This window comes from Onychomys torridus, chromosome 2 (genome assembly GCF_903995425.1).
Source record: "Onychomys torridus chromosome 2, mOncTor1.1, whole genome shotgun sequence".
Classification (NCBI taxonomy): Eukaryota; Metazoa; Chordata; class Mammalia; order Rodentia; family Cricetidae; genus Onychomys; species Onychomys torridus.
Genome location: NC_050444.1, coordinates 56520078 through 56546466, shown reverse-complemented (window position 1 = coordinate 56546466; position 26389 = coordinate 56520078). Strand labels below are relative to the sequence as shown.

General features: G+C 39.3%; 1 protein-coding gene across 2 annotated transcripts in view; it reads left to right on the top strand.

Annotated features, from left to right (window-relative positions):
• The window catches only part of Orc3 (origin recognition complex subunit 3), a 76687-nt gene extending 52598 nt beyond the window's left edge, over positions 1-24089 (top strand). For both annotated transcript variants that reach the window (XM_036177508.1, XM_036177507.1), the window contains 7 exons: positions 11266-11399; positions 13648-13724; positions 15457-15557; positions 18493-18634; positions 20725-20841; positions 21650-21729; positions 22493-24089. In XM_036177508.1, the coding sequence (XP_036033401.1) occupies positions 11266-11399; positions 13648-13724; positions 15457-15557; positions 18493-18634; positions 20725-20841; positions 21650-21729; positions 22493-22598 (757 nt within the window). In that variant the 3' untranslated portion in view covers positions 22599-24089. The remainder of the gene's footprint in view (positions 1-11265; positions 11400-13647; positions 13725-15456; positions 15558-18492; positions 18635-20724; positions 20842-21649; positions 21730-22492) is intronic.
• Positions 24090-26389: the final 2300 nt, after the last annotated feature.

Sequence of the window (26389 nt, the reverse complement as noted above, 5' to 3'; positions counted from 1 at the left end):
ACATAATCCAGACTCTCAGTGTATTTTCCATCTTTACATGGCTTATTTTTTGTATTACTTTTATTGTCTCCTTAAAAATGCTATTTTTAAAAACTATTCATTTCTTTCTATAATTACCTGTGTTCTTTTTCTTCTCTCTCCCAAGCCTACATATGTTTTTTAAACACACTGTGATCATTTTAGAGGTTTCTTTTTGTCTGAATCTGTCTTTATTGTGTATCTCTAACCCTTTTCTGATCATTGCTTTAAACTGCTAAGCAGGCGTGGCTAGGACAAGCAGTGGCTTTGGCGGCTGGCTCCTCCCTGCTTTCCAACATGAGAGTCACACCTCCCCAACTCTGGGAAGCGAGGGATCCATGCTACCACCAAATAACATGCAGCTGTGTTCTCAAGCCTATAGACAGTAGCTAGGTTAAGTCTCTTGTAGTTAGAGTTTTCCTGCCTGGCCCAGTCAGGACAAATCTCTCTTACCCGCCAGTCCCACAGTTGCTCAGACCCAACCAAGAAAGCACACAGAAATTTACATTGTTTAGAAACTGTATGGCTGTGGCAGGCTTCTTGTTATCTACTTCTTCTATCTTAAATTAACCCATTTCTGTTAGTCTATACTTTGCCATGTGGCTTGTGGCTTACTTTATATGTTGCTTCTCATGGCGGCAGCTGGCAGTGTCCCTCTAGCCTTCTACTTCCCAGAATTCTCTTCTCTTTGTCCCACCTATACTTCCTGCCTGGCCACTGGCCAATCAGAACTTTATTTACACAGAGCAATATCCACAGCACTTCCCCTTTTCTTTTTTTTTAAAGGAAGGTTTTAACTTTTACATAGTACAATTACATATAACAAAACAATTATCAAGCAAGAATTACAGTTACAATATTAAAGAAGATATCCTATCTTATATTTGTGAGTCTAAGGTTTTATATCTAACTTATCTTTTATCATAACTGAGGAAATTATAACTATCTAGCCTTCAACCACATCAAAGACCTCAGAAGGATATATTATTACCTGAGAACTGGGAGAAGGATGTTAAGCAGTTTTCAGGAGTCTTGCAGGGTAGACAGAGACAGCTGGCAGCCTGGACAGTCACCTAATGTTCCTTTGTAAAGTTGGGGCATTTGTCTTCAGCCCACAGGGCTAGAGTCTCTTGGTCACTTCTCTCAGTGTCTTGTAGAATGTCTGGCAGTTTCCTCTGTGAAGCAGGAACCTAAAGGACCATTTTGTCAAGCAAAGTTTAGTGGTCACCTTTCTATGGGTCCTGCATGTCCAGTTGATCAAGCAGTCCAGGCAAGAATAGTTTCTTGTCCAAATGGCTATTTTTGTTAAGGTGAAGATAAACTCCATATGAAGTGTCTTCAATGCCCATCCTCCTCTCTGAAGTAAAACGGTGCTGCCAGGAGCAGACATGTCTCACTGTCCAGAAAGTCTAAATTTTAAAAATATTTTAAATGCCATATTCTGTAGACCTTTGAAGTGTTTAAAGATTACCTGTCTATCTGAAATTTCTCTTTGTACCTAGAAGACTTAACTAACATGGCTATGAGTATGATTATCATAGATGACCAGTTATTAATCTATTTTTAATTATCCATTTCAATTTAAAATGAGCTATACAAACGTAATACCTTAAACACGAGTAGAAATATACACACAGTATAACAAAATTAACTTTAAGTTTGTATCAATAGACTAAAATCTATACCAATGTAAAACATTTTAAATGAGTTGTTGTTCTTTAGAAGTAAGTTCATTAATCTACCCTTTCATCCTATCATATCTATATCATATCCCCTTTTTATCTTTAGAAAGAGATTGCATTTATAATCAACCTATTTAAAATAAAATAGTGGTTTTTCTCTGTCCCGCACCAGAGGGCTCTTCTGATTTGGGACACAAGAATCTCTTAACCTTTTCTTTTAAAAATACGTCTGGGTTTAGAGAAAGAGTGAGCCAATTCCATCTCCAAAGCCAGCTTGATAATTTGGGAATGTGGGCGTAGTTTCTCTTACTACTTCCTGCTGGAGGGGGGCGCTGTATCTTATGGGGACACAAAGAAAATTTTAGGATTATGGAGTAGTCCATTAGGGCGAATCTCTGAGCCAGTTGCCTTGAAACCATTCTGGATGTTGGATCATCTGGGCCATGGTGTCATTGGAGACCTTTCAGGTGGTCTTGGCTGATCAAACCTGATGTATCTTAATCTGGAACAAATCCACAGCCTCTAGCTTTCTGTGGAAACAAAAGCAGAGACTCTTTTCCAAAGCAACATATCCTTATATCCAAATTTTGAAGTCAAGGTACCTTTAAAATTTACATATTTGTTTAACTCAACAGCTTTTATGATCAAATATTTTTCTGCAGTTAAAAATCCCAAAGACAACATAAACCAGATTCTCTGTGTAATATCCATCTTTGTAAGACTGAAACACTGCTGTGGCTGCTGGCTCCACCCACATCAGCTTCCCAGCATGGCAGTGGTACAGTTTACAGCCAGCTTTGGGTTTAGAGCCACGTGTACCATCAACTATCAAAGCAGTGCATAGCCCAGAACCTTTTTTTTTTTTTTTTTTTTTTTTTTTAACTAGCAAAGACTAAATCTACCACGCAGCAGAGTAAAGTGCCACTTGTAGACTCCTCATTCCCATCACACTGCAGGTCAGACACACACACCAGGAACCCGCCATAGTAGCTCAAACCTGCAGGCTGCCGCTAACTTGAGAGAGACAACTAGGAAGCTGGTTTTAGCTCTGTCTTAGAATCTTTTTTCTCAGGTTTTAGGTGGAAAGTCTTGCCAACACGTTGGGCACCATTTGTAGTTAGAGTTTTCCTGTCTGGCCCAGTCAGGACAAATCTCTCTTACCTGCCAATCCCACAGTCGCTCAGACCCAACCAAGAAAGCACACAGAAACTTACATTGTTTAGAAACTGTATGGCCAAGGCAGGCTTCTTGTTATCTACTTCTTCTATCTTAAATTAACCCATTTCTGTTAGTCTATACTTTGCCACATGGCTTGTGGCTTACCAGTGTCTTTACATGTTGCTTTTCATGGCGGCGGCTGGCGGTGTCTCCCTCCAACCTTCTACTTCCCAGAATTCTCTTCTCTCTTGTCCCGCCTATACTTCCTGCCTGGCCACTGGCCAATCAGAACTTTATTTACACAGAGCGCTATCCACAGCAGTCTCTTCACCTCGGCCCCTGTAAGAGGGTGCAGATCCTGCCATGCTGCTTAGCCCATGGCAGTTGGTAGCCTGCTCCATCTAGAGGGCAGCTGTCAGGAGACTCATCTCCGCACCGCTGCTGACATGAGACTGTGAGACCAGGAAGCCTGGTGCTGCTCTGTTTCAGCTCTGTTTCTGTGCATTCAGAACCTTTTTTAAGCTTTCTCAGTTCTTGTGTGGATTCACGCCAGATGTTGGGCACCATATGTAGCTGGAGGCTTTATTAATCTATATTTTACCACGTGGCTGTGGCTGTAGCATTACTGGTCTGCTGGCATCTTCTCCTTGGGTGGCTGCATGGTGTCTCAACCCTGCCCTTTTCCCTTTATTTTTGCTTGGGTTTCCTGCCTGGCTCTTATCCTGCCTTGCTATGGGCCAAAGCAGCTTTATTTATTAACCAGTGGGGCCAACACATATTCACAGTGTATAGAAAGACATCCCACATCAAAATCCTCAGGTTTCTGGTTCAGTGTGAGACCATTTTTCCAAAAATAAGGTGGTGAGTTGGCTCCACAGCGCATTATAGCCTGAGCCATAGTGAAAGGAGTGAACTAATGCTCCTAAGTTGTTGTCTGGCCTCCACACATGTGTTGTAACATGCACATCTGCACAAATACAAACAAATAATGTAATTTTTTTTAAAGGTGGGAAGCAAAAAGGAGAGGATACCTGATGTTATCTTGCATGCACACACATGGGTATACATATCCATATACTCATGTGCATCATCTTGTTCACTGTTCTATTATTCTGAAGAGAAACCATGACCATGGCAATTCTTATGAAAGAATTTACTTGGGGGCTTGCTTACAGTTTTAGAGGTTTAGTAAAGTACCATCATGGCAGAGAGCATGACATCATTCAAGCAGGTGCTCTAGCAATAGTTGAGAGTGACATCCTGATCCCTAGACAGAGAGAGCGAGCCTAGGCCTGGAAAGGTGTTCTGAAACCTCAAAACCCACCCCCAGTGACATACTTTCTCCAACAAAGCCACACCTCCTAATTGTTGTAATCCTTTCAAAGTGTTCCATTCCTTGGTGACAAAGCATTCAAATAGTTGAAGACAAGATAGTTATAATTTTCCTTAGTTATGATAAGAGATAAGTTAGATATGAAACCTTAGACTCACAAATATAGGATAGAGAGGATATCTATCTTTTAATTTTGCCAAATACAAATAGACTAGATATTCTAGTCTGTTTATATCTAGTAACTGTAATTCTTGCTTGATAATTGGTTTACTATATGTAATTTTACTATGTGAAAGTAAAACCTTCCTTTTTGAAAAAATACAAAAAGGGGGAGGGCTGTGGATATCCCTCTCTATAAATAAAATGCTGATTGGCCAGTAGCCAGGCAGGAAGTATAGGCAGGACAAGCAGAGAAGAGAATTCTGGGAACATGAAGGCTGAGTCATGAGACACTACCAGCTGCCGCCATGAGTACCAACATGTAAGATACTGGTAAGCCACAAGCCATGTGGCAAGGTATAGATTTATAGAAATGGATTAATTTAAGATAAAAGAACTAGATAACAAGAAGCCTGCCATGGCCATACAGTTTGTAAGCAATATAAGTCTGTGTGTGTTTACTCGGTTGGGTTTGAGTGGCTACAGGACTGGTGGGTGAGAGAGATTGGAGAAAACTCCAGCTACAAATTGTCTTTCAAGCTACCACATACATAAAAATAATGACCATTTAAATAGTGAGAAGGGGAACTAAAATGTGAGGCAGGTTTCCATACAAGGCCTAAAATTTCCTCAGTAGGTACAAATGCTTATGTGAATGTAGTGTTTTTGCTGTTCTGTTTTATTTTGAGACAATGATTCACTGTGTAGCTCAAGTCAGCCTTGAACTCAGATTACTTATGCCTGTGCTAGTGTACATGCCACACCTAGTAACCCAAACATATTATAAAGAAGACTGCTGACTAGACTTACTTTTAGTCTTCATTCCCTGCAGGCCTGAAGAAGAGAATAGATGGGTACAGGACGAAGTTAGTAACTTTTTGTTACTGTGATAAAGCACCATGACTAACTTATAGAAGAGAGTTGATTTGGGCTACAGTTCCAGAGGTTGAATTGGTGGTGGCAGCAAGGCAGCCTGGCAGCAGGCTTCTTGAACCACAGTGCAGGAGAACACTCAGAATGGTAGTAGGCGCTAACCCTCAGTTGGCTTCCAGGGCTGCATTTTCTCCAACAAGGCTGAACCTCCTGGCCTTCCTCAGATGGCAGCACCACTGATAACCAAATGATAATCTCATTCAAACCGCTACCAAGTTCACAGCAGTAATACATTTACTAGTGATATGTGGGTACCATGTAGTTATGAACTGGAGTTTCTTGCTGTCTGGAAAAGTAAATCCCTAAAGAAATTTTATTTTCACAGAAAAGTAATGTTGTTGTTGTTTGTTTGTTTATTTGTTTGTTTTTGAGACAGGCTCTCACTTTGTAGCCTTGGCTGGCCTAGAACTTGCTAAATAGACCAGGCTAGCCATGAACCACTATGACCAGCCTGCCTGTATCTCGAAAGTGCTGAGATTAAAAAAGTGTGTGACACTATGCCAAACAATACTTTTTATTTCACTTTTTTTTTTTTATTTATAAACTTGAAAATAGACTATTTCTGGAACTTTGCTCTCTGTCCCAGTAATCTTATTTTAAATGGCCAGTTGATTCTCTGTCGTCATGTGTGTGCATGTGTATTCATATGTGAAAGTTGACAGATTTATGGATTTACCTGGAGCTTTTACCTAGAGTTCAGGGATGGCACTGAGATCAGCTTGCACTTCAGGTGGCAAGCACCTTTACCCTCTAAACCATCTCTCCAGCACCCTGGCTAAGTGATTCTTTGTGTTATAATGTTGTGACTAGTATCTGCCTTCCTTCTCTTGTAGGGTATTCCCAAATTCATAAGTTCATTTCCTTTAAGTATCCTGGGTCTGCTAAACTCAGAATCCAGGCAGTGATCATAAATGTTTCTCTAATAGCAGAAGATATCTAAATTACAAAAGTAATGCTAACAGTAGTAACCAGCATTTATTGAAGGCTTTCTGTGTACCAGGTACTGCCTTAGGCACTTTGAGTACACTTTACCGTTTAGTGTAGTATACCCTTCTAGTGTATCAATTAGCTATGCTTTTCCTTAGGAGTCTGAAGCATAGATAGGGATTAAGTAACTTGCATGAGATCACTTTACTGCTAATAAGGCTCATAATTCAAATCTGACTTTAGAGGTGTTTGTACTTTCAGCTTTTATTTGCCAGGATCTAAAGTACAAGTTTGGGGATATAAAAAAAGCAAAAACAATAAATACCAAGTATAGTTTCTATCCTTTTATTAGATATTATAATAATATCAGTGCTATCAGATTAGCACTGAGAATCAGATACAGCAGTTATAACAAAGACAGGTGAAAGTATGGCCACCATTAAAGGAAAGTGATTTAGAAGCCTGGGGCCTTGGAATAAACGTCTTTTCTCCTGTTGACAGGTTAGGTATGTACAAAATGTCAGAGACACTTTAGAGTTAACTATTTTGTTTTTATTGTTTGAGTAAAGTCTGGAAAACATTAACTTTTTTTCTAGTTTACAGAACAAGAACTTAAATGTAAATCTTCAAAATCCAACACAATTTTTTTCCCTGCGTTCCAGATAGGGTACAGTAAAAAAAAAAAAAGTATCATGTTTAGGTGTGTCTTCTATGTTCAGAGCTTATAAACAGTTTCAAAATGAGCCAGGAGTAAGAGCTTCTGTAGATTCCAACACCTTACTGACCATCTCATCACCTGGTCCATACTGAAGAAGAAAAGATATAATGTTGAGTCCCAAATGCTTCCTTATGATCGTATTTTAGAAACAGACTTATACACTGTAGCTGACTGAGAACTCATGAATTGTAATCGGATTGGAATGCTAGTGTCTGAATTGGGTGCCTTTTTTTATTGGCATTTATTCAGAGAATGAGCACCTTGTTGGAGTTGTGGAGCATGCATGTGGAGATCAGAGGACAACTTGGGGAATCTGTTTTCTCCTTCCACTGTGTGAGCTCCAGGGATCAAATTCAGGTCATAACCTGGGCAACAAATACCTTAACTGCTGAGACATTTCAATGGCTCTGATTAAGGATTTCGACTTTAATAGCATCTTAGTTAAGGTTACTATTGCTGGGATGAAACACCATTACTACAAGTAACTTGGGGAGGGAAGAGTTTGGTTTACATATTCCAAGTCACAGTAGTCCATTGAGGAAAGACCAGGCAAGAACTCAAACAGAGCAGGAACCTGGAGGCAGAAGCTGATGCACTGGCCAAGCAGGAGTGCTGCTTCCTGGCTTGCTCCTCATGACTTGCTCAACCTGCTTTCTTGTAGAACCAAAGACCACCAGCCTAGGGTGATATACCACCTAAGGTGGGCTGGACCCTCCCCATCAATCACTAATTAAGAAAGTGCCCTACAGGCTAGCCTACCATCAGATCTCATGGAAGCATTTTCTTAATTGTGGTTTTTTGCTCTTGGCTTGTTCAGGTTGACATAAAAACTAGCCAGTACAAATAACAACATTTGAGCACATAAGCTTTTATTGAATTTAAAAAAAAATCTGACTATATTTTTAATCACCTCAACATAATTTCTTAACTCTACATTTCAACTTTAAATGATAATGAAACACTTCCTGAAGAGTAAACTAACCTACAGTAATTAGGTTTGTCTTGTCAATGTAGGAGCTATCTGAGACTATAAGCACCAAAATATCATTTCATTTTTTTAGTATAGAGATTGCTAGTCCTGAGTTTGTATCATGTTAGATTTTCTACAGCTATCTATAGACTCAGCATAAAATCAGACAAAAAGCTGAAAAGATTTTGAGAGTCACTTTCTTTAGTGGTTTCAAGCTTTTATGTGCATAATAATCATATGAGAGGCATTAACCATAGATTTCTGTCGTCTCCTCAAATATTGTGCATAGTACTCTTGAGCACACAAATGCTGTAAAACTGTCTTGGATTTAGTTCAGCCTTTTAAGATTCTTAAATTGGAAGCTTGATCTTCACTGTGGAATTATTAAGCTCTGCCCAGACTGTTAAGACATAGGTTAATAAGATGTGCTGGGTTATTAAATTGGTAGAGTACTGTTCTCAGAATTACTGTTGATCTCATGGGGTAAATTAGTTGTGAAAATGAGTTATTACCCAATACGAGTGGCCCCTCCCCATTCTATTGCTTCCTCTCTTGGCCAGGTGATCCCTCCCTTCCAGTGCTCTTGTTTCAGATGCCACATCCAAGGATGCCTTCATCATCAGATACCTAAACAATGGGGCATCTCCAATTTTGGACTTTTATCAACCGAAACTATGAGCTAAATAAACCAACTTCCCTTAAAAGAGAGAGAGAGAGAGAGAGAGAGAGAGAGAGAGAGAGAGAGAGAGAGAAAGAAAGAAAGAAAGAAGGAAGGAAGGAAGGAAGGAAGGAAGGAAGGAAGGAAGGAGTGCCTTATTTTGGGTATTTTGTCACAGCAATCGTAAAAGAAAACAGGTAGTCACAAGAATAGCGTACTCAGATGACAAGGAGCCATATTAACTGGTCTAGAAAGCAGAAGGGATAAAAAAAAATTTTAGGGGAAAAAAAGCAGAAATGAAGAATTATTTTTATTCATGGAGAAGCTGGATGGATTTAGGCATTGATCTCAAATTAATTATTTCCAAAACTGGACTGAAATCATCCACTTAATGTTAAGCAATGACTTTTATCATTAGAAACAGACAAAAAGACATGAATTTGTATTTTGTTTCTATTAAAAATGTCTTTGTTGTTGTTAGTGAAAGTAACATATAAGAAAGGAGTTCTCCCTTAAACCCATTTACAATAAATGAGGCTTTGTTTCTGTTCATCTAAACTGGTTTTATCTAAGTTATCCATGACCTGCATGTTCCCTAAACTTCACTGTCAATTCTGTCTTTATTTCTGTGGTACCAGCATTTGACATGGTTCATTATTTCTTTAATGTTTTCTAAAACTTCTGTGTTTTCCCCCATTCTCCCATGCATGCTCCTTCAAAGTTTCTCTGATACCTTCTCGGTCTTGTGGAATATACAGAACATACCTTGTTGACATATATGAAATTGAAATGCTGATCCAGCACACTGAAACCTACAACCTTTCTGTATCCTTCTGACTGTCCAGCGAGAAGAAACGTGGTTTTCTTGATTTCATTCATGTTTCCTTACAAAGCAGCAGTCAGAATATCTTTTGAAAATATGAGTAGCAATTTTATTTTTGCTTGACTTAATTCCCTTCATTTCACCTAGAGTAAAAGCCTTAGTTCATACAGTGATCTGTTCCCAGCTCTCTTACTTCTTTGTAGCTACATTTCCTACTGCCCCTTGCCTCCATGCCCATTATCATGGCCTTACCTGTCAAACATGCCATATGTACCCACCTTTGCAGCTTATTGATTTATCTCCCACAAAAAGCACCTTTTCTAAATATTCATATAGCTAACTCCCCATCATTGTTTTTTATATTTTATCATTTGCCATTGGCCACTTTAAAATTGAAACCCAAATGTCTGCTGTGGTTGTCCCTTTACTCTACTTTTTTATTTTTCTATAATAAGTTTTTTTCATGCAGTTTAGTATGTGTGCATGTGTGTCCTAGCATGGACACTATTTTGAGATACAGTGTATATGGTCAGTCAGAACATGCATGATGCTGGCTCTGGTAATGCAGATTTGAAATCTCAGTGTGGAGCAGATAAGGAGGAAACCTCGTGCGTTCTGCCCCTCAAGAGAACATAGATGCCACGTCACACTAAGTTCAAAGTTTAGCTTTGTCAGTGACCAGTTTTGGGACACTGAACAAGTTCCTTAAATTCCCTGTGCCTCTATTTACTTATCTCTAATACAGGAATAATAAAATGGGAATAATAATAATAATAATAGTATCTTACAGAGTATTGTCTCATGACATCACACACACACGTGTGTGTGTGTGTGTGTGTAAGTTGTCACTAGCACTGTATGTTGTCCCACTTCATTATTTATCATCATTTCAAATATCCTACATTTGTGGATTTGTTTAATTTAATCAGACTCTTACTTGATATATATTTAAGTTGTTCTTAATTCTTCATTATTACAAACATTAATCACAAGCATTGTGTTTATACATTTGTGTAATTATTTCCACAAAATGAATACATGGATGTAGACTTTCTAAGACTAAACTATAAAGTTGATTTTACCATGCACATTGGTGCTAACAGTGTATCTGCCTCTTTGCAAATGTTATTATTAGGCTTTAGTGTCTTTGCTTCTTCTGGGATGAACTGTTTCCTTTCTGTTTCCAAACCATACATGTGTCATCTGTCAGAATAAATTTGTGTACATAATGTGAAGTAGTGTTCTCTTTTGAAAATACCTTTATGACACCTAGCATATTTTCCCCAGTGATTTGAAATGCTACCTCTGGTACATACTTAACTTCCATGTATACCTTGAACTCTTTTTAAATTTATCTCCTTTTCTATTTACCTTTTACTACTATCTAAATCAGCACCACTGCCTGATTTTAGCCGTTGTGGCTTAGACTTTTTGATATACTAAGTGTTGTACTATATACACTCAAGGACATACATACTGTTTGTTTCTTAAATTTCTGGGACCTGTGAGTTCATAGTTGGCTTCATTTATGTCCTGAGTCAGTACAGAAGCCTCCACGCAGAAGGGAATGCTTCAGTTTAGAGGTTGCCACATAACACAAAAGTGTTACTCCCATTTACAGATAAGGATGCCGAGGACCAGAAATAAGTAATGAACTTGTTCTGTCTTAAAGTATCAGACTCAGGTTATGGAAACAAACCTTTGGATACTTCCTCAACTAAGAATATTGTTGAGAATTTTATACTTCTAAATGTAACATATGTTCAGTAGTCACTACTAATGAAGATTTTATTTCATCTTCTGAACAAAAACATTTCATATTGTAGAAAAAGTTTTAGGTATGCTAATTTTCTAGTTGTATTCAATCTTCCACTGCTTCTTTATAGAATGCTGGCCAAGGATGAACTGATGAGCATACTTCAGAACTGTTTGGAGGTGTTGAATTCCTCCACTGAAAAGCAGCTTGGCAGCACAACACAGAAAGTAAAGGATTTCCTGACCCAGTTTCAGAACCTTGATGGTCAGTAAGTGTAAAACCCTGCCCATTCTTGCTGCATGGCAGTTCTTTAACCAGAATGGCATTGAAACTCAAGATCAGTCAGCAGGCATGACTTAGAATGTCACATCTCAACAATCGCAAGTAGGCAGAGTGCTTCTCTTCTAGATTTGCTTTAAACAGTGTAGAAAATCAAATGGAGGAAGACCATGTTCATTCTTCAGATGAAATTGGGGGATATTAAATTCAGGGTGAGATGCCTGTAGACAATTTTGATTCTTCAGAGAGACCACTTTCTACTCTTTCCTGATCCAGGGGCTGTTAGGATGGGGCTGAGGAAAGAGGCGTAGACATGGCACCATGAAAATACTTTGTTTGGAGTCTGAATCCCTTCTGTATTTGGTAGATGTTCATTTGTCTTAACCTCCTTTAATTCTAGGAAACTGTTTTGTGGGAATCTTTGCTTGTATTTCTGTAACCTTTGTGCAGGGTACTCTTCTGATGAGTGCTCGATTATAAGAGATCAAAGTGGTGTGGTACAAACAGGCAGGGTGAGCAGTTCCAGACATATGCTAAGAAGGCTTCCCTCCAGAATATTACTACCACAGTAATTCCCTGAACTATTTTACAAAAGTGAAAATGTTAAAAGACTGGAAGTTGAGATCATTTCAGAAACGAGAAAATGAAATCTAGGAAGAAAAAGCAAGCTGTTTGATATGCACCTAGACAATAATCCACCTCTCTTGGTCTCCAGCTTAGTGTGTGTGTGTGTGTGTGTGTGTGTGTGTGTGTGTGTGTGTGTGTGTGAGAGAGAGAGAGAGAGAGAGAGAGATCAGTTCATAGTTGTAGTTTCACCAAATGAGAAGCTATTCTTAAGAACATAAATATAGCAAAAAGTATAGAAAAATATAAAATAAATTTGATTCAGGAATTCATTCCCTAAGAAGAAACTGCTGATTCCATAGTAATTTTAGCTATAATTTATGTGACACGACCTAGTGAACAATTCCTGTGTTATACTAACACTAAAGGATCACAGCTTCTCAAATGGAAGTTTGAAGATTAAAATGATTGGCAATAGTATAAAAATTAAAGTGTTTTATTAATTAAAGCAAAATCACCATCCTGATGATTTCTCTTTATTTCTCAGTTTTAAAAAGTCAATTGTTATTAGTAACAAAATGTATTAACATTTCTCACAGGAAGAAAAATAATTGGTTATTTTCCACCTCTGGTTTCTGTACACTGTTGGCTTATGGCTTATTATAATTTGAATTTAAATGGGGGGAGTCAAATCAGACTGAGGGTAACAATTTTAAGGTTCTGCTACATGTTAATGAAATGTAAAAAATAATTTAGCAGCCTGGCAGTGGTAGCGCATGCCTTTAATCCCAGCACTCGAGAGGCAGAGACAGGCGAATCTCTGTGAGTTCCAGGCCAGCCTGGTCTACAGAGTGAGTTCCAGGAAAGGCGCAAAGCTACACAGAGAAACCCTGTCTTGAAAAACCCAAAAAAAAAAAAAAAAAAAAAAAAAAAAAAAAAAAAAAAAAAAAAAGAATTTAGCTAGTAGTTACCATAACTTTAGGTTATTTATTGCTAAAATCAGGAATTATCTGATTCTTTAAGAATAATGTGTATTCTTTAGCTAAATTCTTCTTCCATACTTGAAGCAAACCATTGCAAGTGTTAGGTTACCAAGTCGGAGCATCATCCCCTCCAGAAGCATAGCTATACATTTTAACAGGGTTTCTTTTCGTCAAATAGATTTTTACAGCTTTTATATATCATCTTCCTCATATGGAACAGTAATGAGTCAAGAATAGTAAATTCAGAATGTAGCTTATCATGCTTAAAATGTTAGTGAGGTCAACGCGACATAGTTTCAAGTTGGTATGATTTTTTTTTTCTTTTTTTAGTTTTTCAAGACAGGGTTTCTCTGTGTGGCTTTGGAGCCTGTTCTGGAACTCACTCTGTAGACCAGGCTGGCCTTGAACTCAGAGCTCCCCCTGCCTCTGCCTCCTGAGTGCTGGGATTAAAGGTGTGCCCCACTGCCCAGCTTCAATTTTTTTAAAAAAATATTTATACAGGCTTTTGTTCTGTTGGTTCAAAACATTCAAAATTCAGGATCTAGTTGTTGAAGACCTCACTACCATATAAACTATATTGTCTTTAGCTTCTGCAATGAGTATCATTTGTCTGATAGAATCTTGCTCGTGTTAAAAAGATAATTGTAACTTTCCTCTATTGTACATTGGTTTTGTATTCAAAACAGATAATAAAGAGGAAGAGGATGCTTGTGGATCACAGCCAAAGGGGCTGCAGAAAACAGACCTCTATCACCTTCAGAAGGTCAGGTATCTTTCTTTTCCTTCGAGCTGCATTAGGAGTGGTGCTCCTGTTTTAACTGGTCTAGACTAGCTCTGCCAGAATGTCTCACTTTCATTTTTTACCTCACAACCAGGAACAATGCAGACTTTGCACTAGAAAATGAGACAGACTGATGCCATATAAACTGCAAGAAGGGCTTGCTTTTCTGTGCCTCGTGAAGAGATAGAAGGCAGAAAAGAGTTACAGGAAATCTTGGGGAACCCATCATATAATACCATGGAAATTGAGGTCCTGTTTTGGGGTCCTTAGTCATAATAATGAAGAAAAAAATTAACCAGGTGCTCAAACAAACTTGAGGGCAATTAATAGTGCTAAACAACAACAACAACAACAAAAGAAAAAACACTACACACACACACACACACACACACACACACACACACACACACACACAACCACACAACAGGGCAGGCAAGCTGCAATTCTTGCAGCTGCCCAAAGGAGGAAAATCGGAAAAATAAGCAAGCAGCCACAGAGCAAGGAGGATAGCCTTAGAAAATATGGAAGTCCAAAGGGTTAGGAAGTTAAAAAAGCATGTAAAAGAAAAAGGAATACTTATGCCTGAGGCAGTAATCAGAAAGACCGGGAAATCCAGCCAAACTTCATGGAGGTTCTTTAGTAAGTAGATGTTGGGAATGCTGGAAAGGAAAACCACATTATCTCAAGGTAAATGAACCAGCCTCACTATGAATGCCACCTAGCTGGGGCCTTAGTCTGTGGTACTGAATTAATTCACAAGGGAAAGGACAAGTGTGTCTCCACCTAGAGGTAGATTCCATTTTGTACTAGAATACTGTCATTTTTCTCACTGTCGTCCTAGATTGTACATGCACACAGTCTATAGTCTACTAGAAAATATAGAAACCATTCCTGAAGTGTCAAGGAAGAAAACAGAATTAACTATCTGTAAGGGAAAAATAGGTATATGGCTTATAAAAAGAATATGTAGATATAATGTACGTACTTCTCTTTTTGATCCGAGTCAAGAGAGCCTAACACCAGTTTCTTCTCTCTCTCTCTCTCTCTCTCTCTCTCTCTCTCTCTCTCTCTCTCTCTCTCTCTCTCTCACACACACACACACACACACACACACACACACACACACACACACACATACTCACTCACTCACTCACCCCAGTGATGCTGGAAGCAAACCCAGGATGCCTCACCATTAGCTAGTGCCCTAACATTGAAACTTCAGCCTGTCTTTCTCTTGAATGGACATTCACAGGGTGAAAAAGAAATGGAGCCACAGTGTGCTCAGAGAAGGCACTTTCAGCCCTTGATTGTCACATGAAGACCCTTCTTTGTAGCACACTCCCAAGTTATAAATGGAACACATTGTTTCAGTCTGGGTGAAAGTAAACTCTCAGATTGTTCATGTGGCCCAGAGCTGTGGGGTAATGTGGGGGTTTCTTCCCTGTTCTTGTAGCACTCTCCCTCATGCTCCTACATGGACTGATGGTTTCTAAACAGTGAGCACTCTGGGTGCCTGAGCAGTGATGTCACCGCCCTCTTTCCTTGAACATTCACTTGGTACATGTTTGAAGCAAAACATGTAGAGGGCCAGAGTCTTCCCAGATTCTACTTGAGTCATAGCTCATGCTCCTTTACATGAGTGACAGCTCTCTCTGGAAGTATTCCTGTCCTCAGATGAACAAAAATGTGTTCTTTTCCCCACTGGGCCCTGTAGTCCTTATTGGAAATGAAGGAGTTAAGGAGATCAACTAAGAAGCAAACAAAGTTTGAAATGCTCAGAGAAAATGTTGTGAACTTCATCGACAACCTGGTGAGGTGAGTCTGATGCTCTCAGAAGCTTCAAGGAATCCTGCTTTTCCAAATGACACTGGTAAAGTAGCTGCCCAGACACTAGTAAACTCGCTGCCCAGAGCCACCCCAGGGCGTTTCTCCATCTAACCAGGCTGAGCCGTTTTATTGACCAGATTCTGTCCTTGTTGAGTTGTCTAATCAAATGACTTGGTTAATTTTTTACTATTGGTTCAGGAAGGCAGGTTTAAACTTCATTTAGCCCATTAGTCTGGGTGAGGAAATACGGGAAGTTTCAAAGTATTTCCCCCTGTTTTGCACTGTAATTTATCATTTTTCTGCCTGTATAAGTAGTAAATGCTGGATCTGGGCCACACCCAGAAATAGACATTGTATACTAGACATGTTGCTGTTTTGTTCTAAATATTTTATCAGGACAACTAAATATCAGCACCAAATATATATTGAAATATCTGCTTAGGAACTATCAAAGTCTCCCATTTTAGTTTGTTTTATGATTCTTTCTTGGTAAGATCATTTAGTAGATTTTCTATCCAAAACCCAGCTTTATATGTGTACATGAAATTAACCTCCAAGTGTGACCTTCTTTTAGAAACTTGGACCATGTTACAGACTTAATTAAAATGGGACGTATACCAAGCAGTGAAAAGCAGAGCAGAGTGTGCCTGTTCATGCCTGTAACCCAGCATTTGTGAGGCTCCCTAACCACCCAGCCACTCTTCTGACTTCCTGCTTGTTACATCTCACAGTTCAGCCTTTCACCAGCTGCTGAAATCATGCTGAGAATGATTGAAATTTGTTGTGAAATCACAAAATTTCCCACACACAGACTTGGTGTTGTTGCCAAGACTGTCTCTCTCAGGAGGAAAGAGATTAAGATTAGTTAAAGCTAAAAGGAAGAAAGGCAAGGAAACAGAAGAGCAAAGAGGGCAAACAAAGCTGAGAGAGAGGGAAGACTTGATACCCGAAGCTCAGAGAGAGGCTCCACTGTCAGAAATCCTTTCCATCTAGTCCACAGGGCCTAGAGTACAGAAGCTTGGCAGACATTTAAAATTAAATACAAGCAGGATACCACGTCCACATCTGTGCTGCTCTACAAGTGCACTGTGGAGAAGGACCAGCATCTGAGAGCAGACTGTTGAGGTGGGAGGAGGAGGTAGTGAGGAAGGATGTGCATGGCCAGTGCCCTCTTCACTTCCTCTCCTCTTCAGTCACTGACAGCAGCAGGACAGAGGAAGAGGATGAGGCTTTCTTGGGGAGTGGCCTTCTCTCCAGCTGAAAGGGCACTAGGAGGAGGAAGAGTAGCAGGAGTGTCTTCGGATACAGAGTAGCTGCTTTGTTCTACCTTCACTGGTAGAAAAAGGAGCTGCACAGTCTCTCCTGTGACTGACACCTGATAAGACCCATGAGCTGACTATTTGAATCCAGGCTGTAACTTACTGTTCTGTCTTTGTGCTTTATATGCCAAAGCTTCTGCCTTGCAGGCTTCCTGGCAGGCCCTCTACAGACCTGTGTCACAGTCATGGCGCAGACATTGATTCAACATAGATTAAAAGTAAACACTTCATTAAAATTAGTTTGTTATCTAGCTCATAGGAAAAGATAAAGTTCTAAGTTATGCTCAGTTTTGTAATAATTGAAATTTTATTAGTGAACAATTTGTTTTTAAAGACTTTAAAACTAAAATTTAGCCTCTTTTTTCTCCCCCGTTTGTATGGGTGTGGTGTATGAGCATGTGTATATATGAGTGTGCATATGCATGGAATGGAGGCCAAAAAGCATCAGGTGGCCTCTTTGATGCTGTCATCTCACTGAACTGAAGTTTAGATGTAAGCACTGGGCATACAGGTGCACACGGCCACATGTGGCTGTTTACACTGTACTTGGAATTCAGGCTGAGGTCCTCACATTTGTTGCTTTGCCCTGTGGCTTTGACTCAGTGAGCCATCTCTTTAGCCCTGTCTTAGCTCCTCGGTATCATTTCCATGAAAAAGTATCAACTGTTTTCCTGACACAAAACCCAAAGACTAGAATGTTGATGTGTTTTCTAAGTAACTTAAGAAATTCAATACTTTAAGAAGTTCTACTTTACAGATTTTAAGCATAAATATAACAGATGCTCAGATGTTTGACTAAAGGTTTGACTCAGAACTGAGACACAGTTTCTTTAAATACTGTATTGGGGGATGGGGGGTTCTCTAGAAGAACAGAACTGATAGAAGAGTATTTATTAGAGTGGCTTACAGGCTGTGGTCCAGCTAGTCCATCAGTGGCTGTCTCCTGATAGAAAGTCCAAGAATCTAATCAATGGTTGTTCACAAGGCTGGATGTCTCAGCTGGCCCAGTATGTCAGAGTCCTGAAGAGGTAGACTCTAATAACCAGTGAAGGAATGCCTCAGCAAAAAGATATATGAACTTGCCAGAGAGAAGGAGAGCAAGTAGACAAAAAGCCAGTTTCCTTTCATGCCCTTTGTGTAGGCTGCCTTAAGAAGGTGTGGCCTGCTGGCAGTGGTGGCGCATGCCTTTAATCCCAGCACTTGGCAGGCAGAGCAAGGTGGATCTTTGTGAGTTTGAGACCAGTCTGGTCTCCAAAGCAAGTTCCAGGAAAGGCGCAAAGCTACACAGAGAAACCCTGTCTTGAAAAACCAAAAAGAAAAATGCCTCATGGGAATGCACAGCTGTTTGCATTTTAAGTTAATTCTAGATGTAGTCAAGTAGACCACCAAGAATAGCTATCACAAATACAGAGGATGTTTTTAAAGTAGTATTAAGGTATAATTCTGGGTGAAACTGTATGGGAGCCATTCCCTAGCTTTGGTTTGGTTGTGTATTTCACTGTTTAAGTAACAAAAATATTCAGCCATAGAGGGTTGACAGCACTGTTGAAGTGAAAATAACCCTGTGCATGTCTAAGGGCTGATTCCTGATTTCCCTGTTTCAGAGGTTACCTTCTGCCTCCGGAGAGCCAGCCTTTGCATGAGGTAGTGTACTTCACTGCTGCCCACACACTCCGTGAGCACTTAAATGCTGCTCCACGAATCGCCCTCCACACTGCACTCAACAATCCTTATTATTATTTAAAGGTAAGAAGGGAATGAACAGTTCTCCCACAGTTAAGCTCAAGCCCTAGCTGTCTGCATTACAAAAAATAATCACAGTCTGCAGTTCTGTTTTAATGAGCAGAAAGTTAGCAGCTCTGGGTGCTGCCACTCAGTTTTCTAAGGAAAAAAAGATTCTTAGATTTTAGGTGAACTGACTCAGTGATATCAGTAATCAACTGAGGCTGCATGTTTGCCCATATGGAACCCGTCTGCTTTTCATGGGATAAAACCAGGGAGATGGCTCCACATATAAAGGCATTTGCCGCCAAACCTTATGATCTGAGTTTGGTATGAGAGAACTGACTCCCCAAAATTGTCCTCTTACCTACACATGTGCATGCTCACACACACACACACACAAGTTTTTAAATAAGTCATAAGCATAAAGCTTTAGGATATAATGCCTTACTCTTGTGAAAAATGATTCCTATGTAGGTAACAACAGTTTGTCAGTGGTCATGTGATAAGGCCAATCAAAGTATGTAAAATTACAAATGCTTACTTAAATGGAAAAAGTACACCAGGATTTCATCTTGGGTTTTTAACCTAAGAGCAATTGCTGCAGAAACCCCTCAGACAACATACAATGGCAGACACAGTTGCCTAAAACCCAAAACATTACTAATTTCAGTTTCAGATGTTCAGAACTACTGTCTTCTGACAGTTAAATGAATACTGGATATTCTGTTTGGTAGATGGTAAGTAGATGGCTAGGGGTTTTGTACACGCATAGATGTGTGTGCACAACAGCTGGTTCAGAAGGCACTCTTAAGTCAGGGCCAGTCTGAACTTCGTGAGACTTGGAAAAAAGTAAAGTAGGCAGTCACCCAGCTCAGTGGATGGAGGGGCTAGTGATTACCTAGTAATAAGTTTATAACCCGAGTTTCATCTCGAACCCATGTAAAAGTAGAAAGAGAACTGATCCCACAAAGTTGACTTTTAACCTCCACATGCCCCACACATCCATATACACACACACATAATGGTTATTTAATTTTAAAAAATGACTCTAGGCTGGAGAAATGGCTTAGCGGTTAAGAGCATCAGATGCTCTTCAAACCACCTGTAATGAGATCTGGCGCCCTCTTCTGGCCTGCAGGGACACATGCAGGCAGAACACTGTATACACAATAAAATGAAGAAGAAAAATGACCCCATCAAAACATCCCCGACTACTGCCTGCTCTTGGTAAAATGGCATATGCCCATCAAATGTGAAGTATGGGAGGAGAAATACAGAGTAGGAAGTTATAACACGCCAGTGGTTTTCAGTGACAGTGGTAATCAGGAGCTTGATATGGTTTCATATCAGAGACTTATCAAAGACACACATATTAAAGACTTGTTTTAATATGCATATGGATGTGAGCTCATGTGACGAGTCCCTGGAGCTGAAATTACAGGTGTTGGGAGCTGCTCGGTGTTAGTGCTCTGTGGTTGATTGTTTAACAAATGTTGGAAGTAGCATTTTATTGGGTAATTATTCCTAGAGAATTCTGAACTCATTACAGCAAACTGAAATGTATTATGGTAGTCTCAGAAAATAGTAATATATAACTAAGATTTGAAAACAAGTCTTGGAAGGATGGCTTAGAGCTAGTGGGTTATGGCTAAGACTTAGACCCAAATAAGAATACTGTTGAAGGAAACGAGAAGATTCTTCTTTCTGATTTACTAAATTTAGGAGTGTCTTAGTTTGGATTTTCATTGATGTGAAGAGACACCATGACCGTGCCAACTGTTATAAAAGACAACATTTAATTGTGGTGGCAGCTTACAGTTTCAGAAGTTCAGTCAGTTATCATGGTGGGGATCATAGTGACATGTAGGCAGGTGTGGTACCTCCATAGGCAGGCAACAGGAAGTGGGGGGACTGTCACACTGAGGGAAGCCAGAGAAAACAGACCTCAAAGCCCACCCCCAGTAGTGACACACTTCCTCCAGTAAGGCTGAATCTCCTAATAGTGCTACTCCCTTTTGGGGCCATTTTCTTTCAAACTCTAAGAAGTTCAACTAATATCTTTTGGCTTTTAATGATTTCTAACAGGTTCACTTTTAATCTGCTGTTTTTAGAATGAAGCACTAAAAAGTGAGGAAGGCTGCATTCCAAATATTGCCCCTGACATCTGTATCGCATATAAACTGCACCTGGAGTGTAGCCGGCTAATTAACCTTGTCGATTGGGCAGAGGTAGGTCACGAAGAACATGCTAGGGGGTTGGGGATTTAGCTCAGTGGTAAAGGCCCTGGGTTCGGGCCTCAGCTCTGGGAACAAAACAAAACAAAACAAAACAAAAAACATGCTAGTTGTTTAACTTGAGGCAACTGTCCTAGAATTTTTTATTATTTTGATTTCTATTTTTACTTTTAAATTTTTGTTTGGGAAGCACAAATTTCATTATGAACATCTTAGCAGTCTGCATTCACGAGCTCCTCTTCTGATCCTGTATTCTTTAAGAGCAACAGCCAAACAAAGGATCAGGCCACTGTCTGTGCACTCCACAGAACACAGGGTGTAGTGAATACCCCTCACACAACAGAAGAAATTCTAATCCGGAAGAACAAGAAATGCATGGTAAGGTAATAGAGGGAAGAGTATTACAAAGACCCTAACTGTCAAAAGCCAAGCTGTTATCTAGTCAGTGTTAAAGGATAAGCTGAACTAACTAGCCTCTTCCAAGAAAAATATGCATTTCCCTAGAGTAAGAGATTGACAGTAGAGACACGGCTTTCTTTGCTTTTTAAATTGTTGGCTGGCTGTGTTTTTTGCCATTCTGCTTTAGTTCTCTAAAACTAGCTTATAAAGAACCAATGTTGTTATTCTTAATGAATAACCGACAACTTTCTAGTGTGGTTTTGAGAATTTGAAATCTGATGAAAGAGATGTGCCAGTTATCTACAGCAGCAGTATTAAAGCCTGATTAGTTATAGAACCATCTCAAGGGGACAGAAAGATGCCTGGCAACAAGTTTTCTTTTCTTGTCTTGTGTATTCAAAAGGCTTTTGCAACAGTTGTGACAGCTGCTGAAAAAATGGATGCAAATTCTACAACTTCAGAAGAAATGAGTGAAATTATCCAGTATCCTTTTAAAACCAGGTCTGTGGTGTCCTAGTAACAGTATTTTATGTTTCTCGAGCTGGAGAGTCTAGGTCAGTGATAAAGCATGTGCTTGAACACAGGGCCTTGAATTCAAGGCCCAGCACAAAAAGTAAACAAAAAAATCCACATCTAGAAATTCGTGTAAAGATTGCTTCTCGCCCATACTCAACCACTTAAATTTCTAAGTGTCCTGAATTTAATCTGAGATCAAACCTGTAATTCACTTTATTTCCAGTTTTTACTCTGAAGGAAATTGTCATTATTGAATTATCAACTTTTTTTTTTTTTCCAAGACAAGGTTTCTCTGTGTAGTTTTGCGCCTTTCCTGGGATTCACTTTGTAGACCAGGGCTGGCCTTGAACACAGAGATCTGCCTGCCTCTGCCTCCCATGTGCTGGGATTAAAGGCGTATGCCACCACTGCCTGGAGAATCATCAATTTTTAAATATATTTTTAGAAGCTTGGGAAGGAAGCAATTCTTATATATAATGCTGGGATTACAGTAGGTGTGTATCATCACACAGCTCCATTTGAGCCTTATTGACAGTTAGAATATGCATATTCTAACTGCATTTAATATTTTCCAATAGGGTTATTTATAATGTAGGCATGTTTATTTCAGTCACCTATTTCAATTTACCAGTTACTGTTTTAACTTTGAAATTTTAGCCTTTTTGTTAAAACAACAACAACAACAACAACAACAACAAAAAACCTCATTTTCCTTAGCCAGAGTCTCCAGTGCCCGATTTATTAGAGCTGTTTCTGAACTAGAGCTTTTAGGCTTTATAAAACCTACAAAACAGAAGACTGACCATGTAGCAAGGCTGACATGGGGAGGCTGCTAAAAAGCAAAGACTCACTGTGAAGACAGGGGTTCCACACCTAACAGATGAAAAAGAAAGCTGGCATATATTTACATGCTACTAGAAGAGACTCCTGCTGAGTCCAGTTTAACTAAAAAGTACAGTGCTAACCTGAAATTGTGTATCAAAACATCTTTGGAGTACTTCAAACCTAATCAACAATTGTATAAACTGACTAAAAGCCTTTACACAATGTAACTATACTTTCTACAGTTATTACTAAATTCTGAACAAAGCATTACTGAGTTTATAAATGATACAATGTCTCATCTAGAGAAAGTTACTTGTACTTGGTCAGCAGTACTCATTCCTTGATACTTAACACTCCTCATACTGCCACATATGGTGTAAAATGAATGTCCTATATAGGTGGTTTCCTTGCTAGAAAAGCTCTAAAATCACCTTTGACTCCCCACTTCTTGTGCTCTTGGCAGCTTACCAAGCCACAAGCTGTTTGGCTTTGTACTTAATGGCAGTAAATATTTTCATGGTTATCTACAGCCAGTGAAGGCCTTTACAGATTTGAGTTGAGCCCCAGTTTACAAAACAGAAATGTAAAGGCCCGGGTAAAATAATACCTGCATCTCTTTCAAACTAAGAACTTAAGAATCGGACACCTAAAGCTTTTTTTTTTTAAGCTGAGGATCAAACCCAGGGCCTCTACCACTGAGCTAAATCCCCAACCCCCTAAAGCTTATTTAATATTCATCCCCCAAGAGAATTCACAGACGTATGCCAAAACTGCCTTGCAAATGATCGGAGAGCCCCTGTCCAGGAACCTCTTTGAAGAGCCTGCACTTTTAACTTGTATTGCAGAACCACTTTAACAGCAATTTGCTTTAAAAAAAAAAAATGTGTGTAGGGGTGGGTATGTGCATGAGTGCAGTGCACAAGGAGGCCAGGGATGTTGGATCCATCACCTTAGAACTGGAGTTATAATTAGTTGTTGAGCCCCAGATGTGGGTGCTGTGAGAGCAAAATTCATCTTAACTCTCGGAACACAGACGTATGTATCCCAGATAAAACTGAGAAACTGTGTCTCCCCAGGCCTGCTTGCCTACCTCAAGATTATGATCCCCCGACCCAAGTGCAGAAATTATAAAGTTATGCCCAGATCAGAATACTTCCTTAAACAATACAACATTTTATGCATATAAAATACAGAGGAACTAGTCTTAACACTGGCAGATTTCGTCTTGTCTGCCAAGGCACATGTTTTTCTCTTCCTAGGCATTTGTACACAGGTCATGTGCATTTGATTTTTTTCCCTCCATTACCTAAGATTAAAAGCAGCACAACTGAAACTGTTCTCATAGTATCAAAAAAATTTGTAATTATTACTTGGTATCCTATGAGATTCAGCCCTTAGTTGAGGAAAACTGAAACCTCAACTAGAATTACTTACAATTAGTGTATTCTAATTATTGTTCTTTTGTTTTAATGAAATACTAATCTGAAAATACTTTAAGTTTATTTAAAAAATATTAGGCAGCCAGGTGGTGGTGGCACTTGCCTTTAAGCCTTTAAACCTAGCACTCGGAAGGCAGAGATAGACAGATCTCTGTGAGTTCGAGGCTAGCCAGGGCTACACAGAGAAACCTTGTCTTGAAAAACAAACAAACAAAAAAGGCCTGTACCACGTACCTGCTGCTTCTGAGATACTTCAGAAAACAAAGATCCTCTCTTCCTTGTACTTTAGCAAAGAACACACTATTTGTGGTAGAAAACAAGTAACAGAAGTAAGCTTGTCATTGTAATTTTAAAGAGTAAAATTAATTTGCTCAACTTCACTTGAGCAAAACTGCAAAGAATAAAAAAAAAAACAAAAAAAAAAAACCATAAACTGCCCATGAAGATTGACCAGTGAACCCACTAGGCAGGCAACAGCAATAACAAATGTTCTAAGGTGGGAGTGCCCCAGCTAGATCAAAGGAGCAGAGACCGCAATAGGAATTGAGTACAGGTAATGGCTCCACAGATCACTATAAGGACTGTTGTTTTCTTAGGTAGGAAGCAACCAACCTAAACAAGACACAAACCTTTATTTAAATGATCAATACCTGCTGAGAATACAGTAATTGAAGCAAACCAGTAACCTGTTAGTTGACCCCTGAGATAATCCAGGCAAGGCAAATTATTAGACTAGGGTAATAGTAGAGACACTGTAGGTGAACTACTATTAGATGCACATGAAGGAGCCTAAGATCCTTTCTGCTTTAAACCAGAAGCACTGCTATTAGAGGCTTGCTATGGTTTGATTACGGTCTACCCAGAGGACCATGTGTAAGGCTTAATCCCTAGGATATCAAGAACTACTGAGTGGTGGTGGAATCTCTAGGAAGGCCCAAAGGAAACTTCTCTCCCCAAGGAAAACAGTAGCATCCAACAGTCCTCTTTACTTTTTCACTTCCTGGCCGATGAGCTAATGGTTTAGCTCTACACTGTACTTCCAGCCATATGCTGCTGCCTCATTGCAGACCAAAGCAACACCAACAACTGACCACTGAAACATTAAATACTAAATTAAAATAAACTGACTTCATAAATCAATCCTTAAGGATTTTATTGTTGTTATTGAAGTATTAACTGATTGGAAGAAGCATTAGCAGCAAAAATGAGTTTGGCTTTGGATATGGGGGTGTCATGTTAAGACATTTAAGTGAAATGTCATACAGTGAGGTAACAAACCTTGTTATAATAGAGATCAGATCATCAAAACCAGTATTGAAAAGAGAGGCAAGAAGCTCAAACTCTTGGCTTTGAGGTTTATACTCTTACAGTTAAAGGCCAGGTGGTATTGTCACATGCCTTTAAACTCAGCACTTGGGAGGCAGAGCCAAGTGAATCTCTGTGAGTTCGAGGCCAGCCTGGTCTACAGAGTGAGTTCCAGGAAAGGCTCCAAAGCTACACAGAGAAACCAAAAAAAGTATTCAAGAAAACAGTAAAAATTGATTATAAGAACGCTAGTAAAGGAAGAAGTTGGGCATATATCTTAGAAGCCAAATGAAGACTTTCAAGCTCAAATGTTATTCATTGGTTGGACTTATCAAGATAGAAATCTTAGTTAACTCTGTTAGTAATAGATTATTAAGATAAATTTACCAGATGACCTAACCAGGTATCCAAACTGAACAGCAACCAGGGAAAAGCAATATGCTATTACTTTATAACATGGAAACTGTAGCATCACCTTACAGTCTTACACAAAAGGTTTACCCTAAACACTACAAGTTTAGGGCTGGAGGTATGGTTCACTAGTTAAGAATACTTGCAGTTCTTCTAAAGGATCAGTGTCTAGTTTGTACCAGCCACATCAGGCTGCTCTGTATCTCTAGCTACAAGAGATCCACCACCCTTTCTGGCCTTGTTAGGTACATGCACACACAAAAGTATTTTTAAAAAACACCTAAAACTTTAGACCTGCCTTCTAGTTTATAACTTAAAAAGGATAGGTCGTGTTAATGGTAGCACAAAGGGATGTTCATTACTTTCTAGAAAGTTAGTATCTTGATTGAACCCTGGGGCTCAAGGGGGTGGGAGGGAGGGAGGCTTAGAGTAAAGCTGAAGTCACTTGACAAGTGGAGAGATGGGAATGAAGACATTCTGCTCTAGATGGATAGCACTGAGGTTAGAGAAGCATACATGATTTGGCATTAACAAGTACAACTTTTTGAAAACAATTTATACTTGAAGGAAAAATTCAAGTAGATGACTATTCTACTTCTATGAATGTTTTCCTATTAAGTTGTTGCAGTGTTGAGGGCTAAATTTGA